The sequence below is a fragment of the Nicotiana tabacum genome, chromosome 22 (assembly GCF_000715075.1).
Source record: "Nicotiana tabacum cultivar K326 chromosome 22, ASM71507v2, whole genome shotgun sequence".
Lineage (NCBI taxonomy): Eukaryota > Viridiplantae > Streptophyta > Magnoliopsida > Solanales > Solanaceae > Nicotiana > Nicotiana tabacum.
The window spans coordinates 161425788-161437879 of NC_134101.1; the positions used below are offsets into that span (position 1 = coordinate 161425788).

General features: G+C 38.3%; 1 protein-coding gene across 1 annotated transcript; it reads left to right on the top strand.

Moving 5' to 3' along the window:
* Window positions 1-511: 511 nt before the first annotated feature.
* On the top strand, window positions 512-12054 carry LOC107785858 (serine/threonine-protein phosphatase BSL1). The gene is made up of 21 exons (XM_075244033.1): window positions 512-904; window positions 1141-1201; window positions 1538-1616; window positions 1720-1799; window positions 1920-2025; window positions 4061-4149; window positions 5939-6008; window positions 6403-6504; window positions 6899-6980; window positions 7078-7248; window positions 7766-7937; window positions 8022-8220; window positions 8294-8461; window positions 8592-8830; window positions 10102-10186; window positions 10277-10375; window positions 10445-10644; window positions 10718-10793; window positions 11120-11255; window positions 11330-11469; window positions 11562-12054. Exons 1-21 carry the CDS (start codon window positions 703-705, stop codon window positions 11643-11645), a joined length of 2640 nt encoding a protein of 879 aa, XP_075100134.1. The 5' UTR covers window positions 512-702; the 3' UTR covers window positions 11646-12054.
* Window positions 12055-12092: the final 38 nt, after the last annotated feature.

Sequence of the window (12092 nt, forward strand, 5' to 3'; positions counted from 1 at the left end):
GATAGACATTTATATAAGTGTAGGGAGAAGTACCTTTTCCATAAGACTTTCCCACAACAAAAGAATACGTAAGTGTATCACTTAATCATGGTTAATTAATTTTTTTTAATCTCAATTTATTACTCCACTTAGCCATAATAAGTAAACAAGATTTAAGCATGCACATAGTTGTGTAGATTTTTCCAGGGTTTCTTTAATTTTATTTTAGCTTTGAAGTCTAGAAGGAAATATGATTTAAGTTGATTTCAATGCTTCAAATTATAGACTTCCAAGTCTAAAATTTGACCAAGCAGGCAGCGTTTTCCTTTGGAAATAAGTTAGCAATAAGATATCTGGTTGACAAATCTTTCTTCCTCCCCACATTCATTTTTCCCAAATCAAACAACATAAAGGTAAAAACTTTATGATTCAACATCATCTTCATCACCATTTTTTGCACTTCTCTTAACAAAAAAAAGTAAAATAATCTCAAAAATATTAAACATTATTCCCATGCCGAACTTTGAAAAGTGAGTTAGCCAGCTACTCCTGCTACTACCTGTATTAGGAGTACTACTTTTAAGTCATTTCCTTTTTGTGTCCTCTCTCAAGATCGGAAAAACATCCACTTTTATGTTCTGTAATTCATAGTCTTTTTGCTCTTCAAATAAGAAGTTTGTTTGTTGTGCTTGTGTACAGTAGAAAGTTTGAAACTTTTTGGTGATGGGTTCGAAGCCGTGGCTACATCCGGCTCCAACCTATCGTATTTTGGAGACGTTTTGGGACACAGATGATGATGCCCCAGGTCCACGTTGTGGTCATACTCTTACTGCTGTAGCCGCTACCAAAACTCATGGTCCAAGACTCATCCTCTTTGGTGGCGCCACTGCTATTGAGGGTGGCAGTGGTGCTGCCCCCGGCATACGTAAAATTCTTCTCTTTTACCCTATTTACTTTGTGACCTTTTTTTCAAAAGATTGAAATTTCACTGTTTCTTGGACTGATACTTTGCTTAATTGGGTGTTAATCTTGATTTTAGGGCTGGGTGGTGTAACCAATTGTGTTCATTCCATATGATGTTTGCCCTTTTGTGTAAAGATTCAAACTTTACTGCTTTTTGGACTGATACTTAGCTTAATTGGTGTTAATCTTGATTTTTAGGGCTGGCTGGTGTAACCAATTGTGTTCATTCATATGATGTTCTTACCAGAAAATGGACCAGGTGTGTTTTCTCTACTCCTCTAATTCTTCTAGGATCTGCAGAGCTAAGTGTGTTGAAGGGGGTTCAATTGAATCCCATCGTCGAAAAATTACCCTGAAAAAATCGGGTAAAAACAAACATTTTTTTGGGTATATATGTGAATTGTTGAATCCCCTTGATAGTTAAGTGTATTCGCTTTCTATGCAAGTTTGTATTTTTGAATCCCCTTGTTAAAAGTTCTGGCTCTGCTACAACGTCACTCTTTTGTGTGGCGGGGTTTAACGGAAGTTTGTAAATTAAATGATGATAGTTTCTTAATGGTGGTGATATTGATCTCATGCTGTTTGAATTAACCAGAGTTAGACCTGCTGGTGAGCCACCTTCACCAAGGGCTGCACATGCGGCTGCTGCTGTTGGAACTATGGTTGTATTTCAGGTGATCAGAAAGCTAAATTAAAGTCTTATCATTTTTATTGTTAGTACTAAAATGATTATTAGAAACAATAACTACTACATATCTCTTGCTGTTTTGTTACTAGGGTGGGATAGGACCGGCAGGGCATTCAACTGATGATCTTTATGTGCTTGACATGACTAATGACAAATTCAAGTGGCACAGGTTAGCTTCTGGATATGCAGTTGAATTTCATCTCCTTTTTTTAATTATTGTACAGCAAAAGAAAAGATAGAACTTAATTCTGTAATTTAGTCCCTGACTAATTACCTCGTTTGTTTCTAGAGTTGTTGTTCAAGGTCAGGGTCCTGGACCGCGGTATGGCCACGTAATGGACTTGGTTGCACAAAGATATCTGGTAACTGTCAGTGGCAATGATGGTGAGCAGAATATTCCTATGAATTACTGATTGAGCAGGTTCTTTTTCTTATTACCTTATCAGAAGATAGAGTTGGCGTTCTTTCGACTTTCAACATAATTCACTGCAGGCTATATTTGCTATGACGATGAGTAGATGAGATATACTACCTATCTTCGCTCCCCCCCCCCCCCCCCCAAAAAAAAAAAAAAAAACACACGCACGCACCACAAGTTTGGTCAAACAAAAGTTGGAATCATAGAGAAGCACTCTAGAGAATTAGGGTTTTAGGACAAGTCGAAGTAGGAAAAAACATATATGTACTGGCTAGTTTAGCCGCTCTCCCCTCCATAAAAGAAGAACGAAGATGTAAGAGCGAAAGATAAAATGCTGATTTTATAGAACATTGATCAGACCAGCAATGTTATGCCAGAGTGAACATTGGCCTCTTAGGCCCAATATAGTCATAAGATGAATGTCCTAGAAATGCAAATGTTAAGATTGATGCGAAGTAAACAAGATTGGGCAAGATTACAAATAATCAAGTCTAACAGATGGTACAAGTGGCAACCATGAAGATGTTAGAGCCTACATTGGTTGAGGACATGAACTGTTGTCCTCCTAATAGTATTGGATAATCCTCACTTCATGAGCTACTCTTAGGATTGAGTTAGGCTCAAGGTTCATTTTCTTAACATTGTATGAAGGGTAAAACCCATCGCTATTCTTGGTTTATGTTGGGGGTCCTATTTTATGGTGTCCTTGCTCATAATTTTTTTTTTTAGGGGGGGGGGAGGGGGGATCCCCTTACCCGAGGTATGGATTGTTTTCTTCTTATATGATTTTGAACAATCTTCACCTCATTAGCTAGCTTTTTCATAGAGCAATAGCTAGCTTTTTGGGGTTAACTTAGACCCAAGGTGTATTTTCTTAACATAAGATAAAACAAAGAGTAGATTGCATTGAATAGTTTAGCCATGACTTACATAGACCTCCATATGTTCCAGTCCATATGCAATGTGAGCTAAAAAGGAGATAGGTATGAGTAAAATCATAAGGAGAGTTGTGTCAAAAGACTTAAAATCTCTAGGAACCAATGCATATTTAGCAAAGATCAGAACACAATGGAAACAAAGTAGGAGCCTGATGCAAATAAAGGATTTGTATAGGTGATACCAACTAGTTGGGATTATACTGATCGTCCATGTGGAGATAATTGTGAGTTTTAGAGAACCTCTCATTGCCTTAAACAAAATAATTTAGTCTTCGAATGAAATGGACCTAAATAGAGCAGAATTAGTACAGACAATTCGTATAGTTGACCATAATTGATTTGGGATTGAGGCGTAGTTCATTGATAGATTGTTTACTGACGGACTATGTACTCATAAATAGAATTTACATATTTGAAATTACATTATGGATAGTTATGTCTTGATCTAGCTTAGTTTTCCACAATTTTACTTCAATGGTGTCATAGCGTATTTCCACAATTTCCACAATCTTATATTGCTGGTATTTTATTATGCATTTTTATGGTACTAATATATCGGCTCCTGTTGCTTTTTTGAGCCGAGGGTCTCCTGGAAACAGCCTCTCTACCCTTCGGGGTAGGGGTAAGGTCTGCGTACATATTACCCTCCCCAGACCCCACTTGTGGGATTATACTGGGTCGTTGTTGTTGTTGTTGTTGTGTTAGCTTGAACTATTCGCCTAAAAATAAAATTCAAATTCTCTTAGTTTTTAATTAATTAGATTCCTTTGTTTTATTTACAGTTGTTAGGCATACCTTAGGAGCAGAAAAGAGACAGCAAAAAGAAATATGCAGTGGTAGCATTACTTTATCATTAAAAAATTTACCTTTATAAAACCCTGTAACGTGACTGATAAAAGATGATTGGAAGACCTCTTTTCCTTAGCTGTCCTAGACAAACATCCATTGTTTTGGATCAAGTTGACTTGATTGAATAATGCACGTCATATCTCATTCTGCAGCTTGCCTTTCAGATGGATTGAGAGTTCTATGCTGAACATATATATGCTGCATGAAATTTCCTTCTCAAAAAACATATATGCTGCATGTAGTTTATATACTGCTCAGAAACCTTATGTATGGCAGAGGCTCAATCCAGAAGGCGATAAACCGTCAGCTAGAATGTGAGTCTCCATGTTTAATCTCAGTTCCAAGTATTCTTGGTAACTTTGTGGGTCTTCCTGGTTGATTTTTCTTGATGTTATTATTGTTGTTAAGTGTACTCTCATTAGATAGTCCAATTCATGAATTTCAGACAAATAGATCTTCTATATCCATTTGGAATACTACCCTTTACAACAACAACAACAACGACCCAGTAAAATCCACTAGTGGGGTCTGGTGAGGGTAGTGTGTACCCAGACCTTACCCCTACTCTGAGGTAGTAGAGAGGCGGTTTCCGAAAAACCCTTGGCTCAAGAAGACGAAAAAAGACGATATCAGTACCACCAACAGATACCATAGGAATAATAAAAGCATCATAAAGACCAACAAATAGATGAAAAGCAAAAGCGATAGCCAGTAAATAGACCCGGCACTTTGAAAAACGAAAGAGTAGTGATGACACAACATTAACCACTAGCAGTCTAAGACAAAAATCCTATCAGACTAACCTCACATAGGTACGAAATAGAAATAGACTCAACTACCTCCTAACCTATAACCCTAATATTCGACCTCCACAGCTTCCTATCAAGGGTCATGTCCTCGGAAATTCGAAGCCATGCGATGTCCTGCCTGATCAACGCTTCCCAATACTTCTTAGGCCGCCCTCTTCCTCTTCTCATGCCTTCCAAATTCAGCTGCTCACACCTCCTTACCGGAGCATCTAGGCTTTCCCTCTGTACGTGCCTCGCTTCCCGCATCTTGTCGTCAATGGGAGCCACGCCCACCTTCTCCCGAATTTCATTATTCCTAATCTTATCCATCGTAGTGTGCCCGCACATCCACCTCAACATCCTCATTTCTGCGGCTTTCATCTTCTGGATATGTGAGTTCTTAACTGGCCAACACTCAGCCCCATACATCATGGCCGGTCTAACCACCGCTCTATAAAACTTACCTTTGAGTATCGGTGGCACTCTCTTGTCACACAGGACTCCAGATGCTAACCTCCATTTCATCCACCCCACCCCAATACGGTGTGTGACATCCTCGTTAATCTCCCACCCCCCGATAACCGACCCAAGGTACTTGAAACTGCCTCTACTTGGAATACTGCCCTATGTTCATGCCAAAAAGCTGTTTTGGGTTGACTATAGAAGCGTTTCTCAGAAAGTAGGTGATAAATGATAGACGGGAGTAACAAAAATAATTACTTGATGTTCAGGATCCTTTAATTCTGAGCAAGGGCTTGAGTCGCTTGACCCATTTAGGACATTCTCCTCTTTAATCTCTCTGGTCAGATCACCCATGTGTCTTCTATTCATACTTCGTCACTGTCATTGGGCATAAAATGCTACTTCGCAATTTATGGTGTTCTTTCAATTCTTTTTATTTTATTGCAGAAGCACATATCCACTATTATATATATCTCTTCCCCATATGCTATGAAAATGTGTTTCTGTCCTCGAAACTGTCCATTAAAAACTGTCTGGTGCTGCTATTGTCTTGCAGTTATTATTTACTCTTTGTCATACCTCTCTGAAGTAGTTGATCAGTAAATGTTCTTGACTTGATACCTCCACAAAGATTCTGCTTCTCACATAATTCTCTTCTTCAATCTTACCACGGTAGACTTCTTTTATCTTGCCCTTTTCAATCTAGTATCTATGATTGCTTCTCTATCTCTGTCGTTCTTTCTCTCGCTCTCTCTTCTTCTTTGTGCTTATTATTTGTTCTTGGTAGCCTACATACTCTTTCATGGTTTGGTTTTCTTACTCATACTGGTACTGAAAATTTATGTTCTCTTAGGTATGCAACAGCTAGTGCTCGGACCGATGGCATGTTTTTGCTTTGTGGTGGGAGAGATGCTTCTGGCACGGTAAGTAAGTTGTTTATAAATTCATCAACATTTAGACTGATAAACTCTTCCACTGGCTTGTTTCCTGCTTCAAAATAGCGAGTTCTTATTAGCTAATGCTCACAGTTTGTTAGATTTTTAACATTATTTGGATATTGTATTTTTAAAATGGCAGTCAAATTGTGTTATGTTGTGGCATACACAGGAAAATTGAAGTAGCTAGTTTTAGTTGTTTGTAAGCTCAATCTTCTTGGATATGTAATCATTCTTTCAGCAGTATATTGCTGTTGAAGCAACTGATAGTCCTAAATGAGGATGGCCTCTGATACTGTTGGTTACGACCTGGATAGTGCTTTTGATATGTAGCCTTTTAGATGATGTGGTTGCTGATTCCTGGATGTGCTTCCATGTGCAGCCCTTATCAGATGCTTATGGCCTGCTTATGCATAGGAATGGTCAGTGGGAGTGGACTCTTGCACCAGGAGTGGCACCATCACCAAGGTATCAACATGCTGCGGTGAGTACTACTCCCTCTGTTCTATTTTCTGTATAAGTGTTTGACTTCAGAAATTAAAGAATTTTTTTTACGTGTAAGCTAAATATATGCGAACTACCAAAATTGTCTTTTTAAATGAATGGTGGTGAGATTTCTACATGTCTTTTCATCTTTTCTCTCCTTACAAATGAATGAACTTCGATATCCAGTGAGTCCAAACAAGTCATATCGTTAAGAGTAAAATGGAGATGCTAAGATTAAATAAGAGAAAGGTGTCATTCTTTTTGGGACAGACTAAAAGGAATGAGTGTCAGGGAGTAATTTTTCTGCAGTTTGGGTCATGTCTATCCTGTTTGCCTCCCACAATCCACACTTTTTCTGAAATTTTTGGAATAACATTTTTGCTGGTAATCAGGTATTTGTTGGTGCAAGATTGCATGTTACAGGAGGTGTTCTTAGAGGTGGACGTGCAGTAGAAGGGGAAGCAGCTGTTGCAGGTAAATGTGGGATTTATCCGTTTGTGCATAATTTGATTGCGTATATATTGTCAATGGGATGTCATTAAATCTTTTCAATTTTATTGCTTTTAAAAAGTCTTGGACACAGCAGCTGGAGTTTGGCTAGATAGAAATGGACTGGTAACCGCTTCACGTGGTAGCAAGGCCCACACTGAACAAGATCCCTCTTTGGAGCTTATGCGTCGCTGTCGCCATGCAGCTGCATCTGTTGGTGTTCGGATATATATCTATGGTGGTCTTAGAGGAGGTAATGAATGCCGCTGGCAGATGCAGATTTTAGACTGTTCGAATGATGTCTATCCTTCTCCTTTTAGGAACCACACTCCCAACTCGTAGAAGAGCTTCAACTGGTTTATCTCTGTACACTTATCTTGCAGGATGCTCAATCTAGTGATAAATGTATTTACATGAGTTAAGCTATGAGAAGGTTAAGGTTTCTGTAAAGTTCTGTGTCACTAAGCAAAAATCTTCTGTTAGCACTCCATCTACAAAAGGATTGTCAAATGCTCAGAGTTTATTCACTTTCAGCAACAGATGTTTGCTGTAGGAATATTATTTTGGCAAAAGAAAAACCAATATTCCTACAGCAAACAGTACCCCCTCCATCTCATTTTAGTTTTTCAATGAATGATATTGTGAAAAGGACATTCATATGGAACATAAAGAACTTCATAGTAAGGATGGTATATGCTTTTGTTAGTCCCATGCTGATCAAGATACTCTCTGGATCAATTGGTTCTTAAATCAGATTATTTTTGCTGCAGATACGCTTTTGGATGAATGTCTGATTGCAGAAAATTCTCCATTACATTCTGACATCAATTCCCCAGTCTTAACATCTGAGAGAGTCCCAACCATTGGCTCTCCAATGTCAAACAACTCAAATCTTTTAACTCCAGATGGAAAACCAGAGACCCACCCATCTGGTGGGTTGAGGTAATATTTCGCTTTTATCTCTAGTTCTTGACATCATTTTTCATTCAGCTCATCCTCATTATTTGAAGCGTTACATTTTAACAGCATGGATAAAGATTCTATGGAAAAGTTGACCAAGGATTTTGCTGCTGAAGCTGAGGCTGCTAATGCTGTCTGGCAATTAGCGCAGGCTGCATCTGCCACTCCTGAAGAAACATCCGTCTCAGACGAGAGCTCTCAAGTTCCAGACATCGGTTCTGAGGGTAGCGACAGTGAGTCAGCTGTCCGCCTCCATACTAGAGCTGTATGTACTCTGCTCTTTCGTCTAGTGTTAGTTTATTTTGGCAGGCGGCGAAATCACTTTTCTAATACTGCAGGTTGTAGTTGCAAAAGAAACTGTTGGGAACCTGGGGGGAATGGTGAGGCAATTGTCATTGGATCAATTTGAAAATGAGAGCAGACGAATGCTTCCCTCATATAATGATATTTCAAATCCAACAAAAAAATTCGCGCGGCAGAAATCACCTCAAGGATTGCATAAGAAGGTAAGCCCCAGCAAGCTGCAATTTTTTTCCTCAATCCTTAATGATTTAAAAACAGTAATCTCTATTTGTTATATTCCTTTTGCTAATCTTTACTTGTCGGGATATGTAATCTTCTGTTGCTGTATTGCAGATCATATCCACTTTGCTTAGGCCGCGAAATTGGAAAGCACCTGTTAATAGAAAGTTCTTTCTCGATTCATATGAAGTGGGTGAGCTTTGTTATGCAGCTGAGCAGATCTTCATGCATGAGCCTACGGTTCTTCAATTGAAAGCTCCTGTCAAAGTCTTTGGTGATCTTCATGGACAGTTTGGTGATCTGATGCGGCTATTTGATGAATATGGATTTCCTTCAACTGCTGGAGACATTACGTAAGTCTGATCAAAGCTTGACCATTAGGTTTTTCATTTGTAGTAGCTTGACTGCTCTGAACAATTTCAACATAAGCTTGCGTTTCAGTTTCTAGCATGGTTCCCAAATCTAATTATCTCAACTCTGAACAAAGATGAGTAAAGGAAGTAATTATGTTAAATTTGAGATAAGTTGAAAGGAATCTGAAATTTAATTTTTCCAGGAAAGTTTATTCATCCTTATCAAGATCCTTCTGCAATAATCAGCCATATACAGCAGTAGTGGTGTAGTAAAATAACTTGGGGGAATAAAATCTTCCATGATCAGAGTGTAAAGAATGTCTCCTAGCACCAGCAGTCAGCGACAAACTTATAGATGACAGCTACCCCTGCCAAAGAAAGATTAGTTTGCTTAGCATATGATAGCTAAAATAATTGGGATAACTCCTCCTTAGCTTAAAGCGTTAGTTAGATTCTGTGGAATAGCTCCTATTTGCATCTAAACCTGCTCATAAGTTCATGGGTGTGCAGTTTCCTAATGCTTTTTTACTACTTAAGTATCCGGACAAGTGTTCGTTCGTTGGCCTTAGGTAGCCTGTTACAGGAATTATTAGGTGGAAGTCTGGAATATTGTACTTTTGATATAGTTTTACCACTATTGTTGGTTTGGCCAAACTAAATTGCTAGTAATCCATATTCTCCAGCCCTCAACTTTGGTTCAACATATGTAGAACAACGGGGGATGTGTGGTAGGCACACATCACAAGTTCGAATCCTGGCTGATGAACCAAGTCTGGTATTTCAGAGGTGGTTAAAGGGGTGGGTCCCATTATCCCCTTGAGTTTCAAAGCTGAAAACAACGAATCTCTGGAGTCTTACCACACACACAAAAAAAAGTGAATCCCCAGGTCGATTTTGCAAGTTCTTTATCCCGGTCACTAAGTAGAAAATCCAGTGTCTAGATATTTATATTTTGCTGAACAATATGCCGCAGACTGTTAATGATCCTATTAAATACTATTTCTTGTGCTTGAAAGATCAATCTCTTGATTCTTAAGGTCCGCCATTACTTGAAAGTTTTTTTTCTGCTATAATTCCATCGTCTATAAACTAAGAAGTTTGATGTTTGTCTTTCTGAGGCTCGAAAGTTGTTATCACTTTGTAACAATCAAAAGAAAATGTTAAACAGTTTTGAAATTTTTTAACAATTAATGAAATATTTACTATTGTACTCAATCTCCCGTTATCAACTTCTCTAGAGTCTGATGACACACTGCTTTGTGTGATTTCAGTTACATTGACTATTTGTTTCTGGGTGATTACGTTGATCGAGGACAGCACAGCTTGGAGACAATCACTTTACTCCTAGCTCTGAAGGTAATCCTTGACTTGTCTAACACGGTACTTTGCCTGTCATGTATTGATATCCCTTATTTAACCAAATCGTTAACTTGTTCTGAATTTCAGATTGAATATCCAGAGAATGTACATTTGATAAGGGGGAATCATGAAGCTGCTGATATAAATGCACTTTTTGGCTTCCGTATTGAATGCATCGAGAGAATGGTAAGTTATAATGTCGAATATATATCCTTAAAATGTATTGGGCTATTCTGATGTAAGACATCCATGTAGGGAGAGAGTGATGGGATCTGGGCATGGACGCGTTTCAATCAACTTTTTAACTATCTTCCATTGGCTTCCCTCATCGAAAAGAAAATCATCTGCATGCATGGTGGGATAGGGAGGTCAATTAATTCAGTTGAGCAGATAGAGAAGATAGAGAGGCCTATAACAATGGATGCTGGTTCGATAGTCCTAATGGATTTGCTATGGTATGTAGCTTTTTCAAAACCGTCTGGCAAGCAATTCAGGGAAAGATTTTTATGTCATTGATTTTATTTGCAGGTCTGATCCCACAGAAAATGACAGCGTAGAAGGATTAAGACCTAATGCCAGAGGGCCTGGTCTTGTAACATTTGGGGTATGTCACGCTTTTTTTTTAATTGAGTTCACTTGTCAACTAGAAAATTGATAGTAAAAGTTTCAGACAGCCTGCGATAACATAAATCATTTTAAGTGTTAAATTTCTTATTCTGTATTTTTCATCTTGTATGGTCTTCACTGAAATTTTTTCTTTTCTTTTAAACTCACTTTTTATTTATATTCGTGATTTGATCCACCATATTACGGATTAACTGAAGGATGCACATGTCTACTATCATATGGGACCTTATATTTTTCATGTCAAGTTTCATATGCAAACTACAATGTGGTCTTACAACAATTGTGGCTTTCATGACTTTGCAGCCTGATCGTGTTACTGACTTCTGCAAGAAAAACAAACTACAGCTGATTATAAGAGCACACGAGTGTGTTATGGATGGATTTGAAAGATTTGCCCAGGGGCAGCTGATCACTCTTTTTTCTGCCACCAACTATTGTGGTATGCATTAAATACTAAAGTTTTTTCTTTCCCGTGTATTACAGTACGCATTCTAACCAAGAAAGTACATTCAGGAACCGCCAACAATGCTGGTGCTATATTAGTAGTAGGCAGAGGGTTGGTTATTGTTCCAAAGTTGATCCATCCTTTGCCTCCTCCTCTTCAATCCCCTGAAACGTCTCCAGAACGAGTAATGGAGGACACTTGGATGCAGGTACACTAATATTACTTTAGTTTTTCCTGTTTGAGCAGACATTTTATTTTACAATTGTCATATTGTTTCCTACTGATGTTCTTTGTCTTTAGGAACTCAACATTCAAAGACCGCCTACTCCTACTAGGGGTCGTCCACAACCAGATCACGACCGGAGCTCACTTGCCTATATTTGATGCCCAGTCGTCTATTTTGGATATTTCATTTTGCTCTATTGTGGAGCCACAAATTCTGTTGTGATGCGTTCATAAATTGCTTGAAAATTCAGCACTGATCGACCATGTAACTATTTCCGTACAGTCTACAGAAGCCCTGTTGTATTCTACAGATACTAGTCAGAAGGCATCCAACATGTAACATAGCTGGAGAGGTAGAGGTTTAGCTGTTAAAGAGTGTGGAAAGTTGATATAGATTAGTATTAATGAAGTTTAAACAGGGTTAGTTATAGAAAAGGGAGTATTGTTAGCAGAGTGCTAGGTGTGATGTAAAAAGCTACGGATATTTTTTTCTTAACCTAATTATCAGTGTGGCTTCACTGTAAAATATTATTTCGCTGAAATTAGAAAAATCATCTAAGTCGATGTGTACCAGATCATGTCGCAGATTTTGAAATATTTGGATTT

Excerpts from the sequence above, each read along its gene's own strand:
- LOC107785858 (XM_075244033.1), top strand. The coding sequence starts at position 703 with ATGGGTTCGAAGCCGTGGCTACATCCGGCTCCAACCTATCGTATTTTG. Across the intron at positions 1,617-1,719 it reads GAACTATGGTTGTATTTCAG|GGTGGGATAGGACCGGCAGG; the intron begins GTGATCAGAAAG and ends TTTTGTTACTAG. Across the intron at positions 10,187-10,276 it reads CTTTACTCCTAGCTCTGAAG|ATTGAATATCCAGAGAATGT; the intron begins GTAATCCTTGAC and ends TCTGAATTTCAG.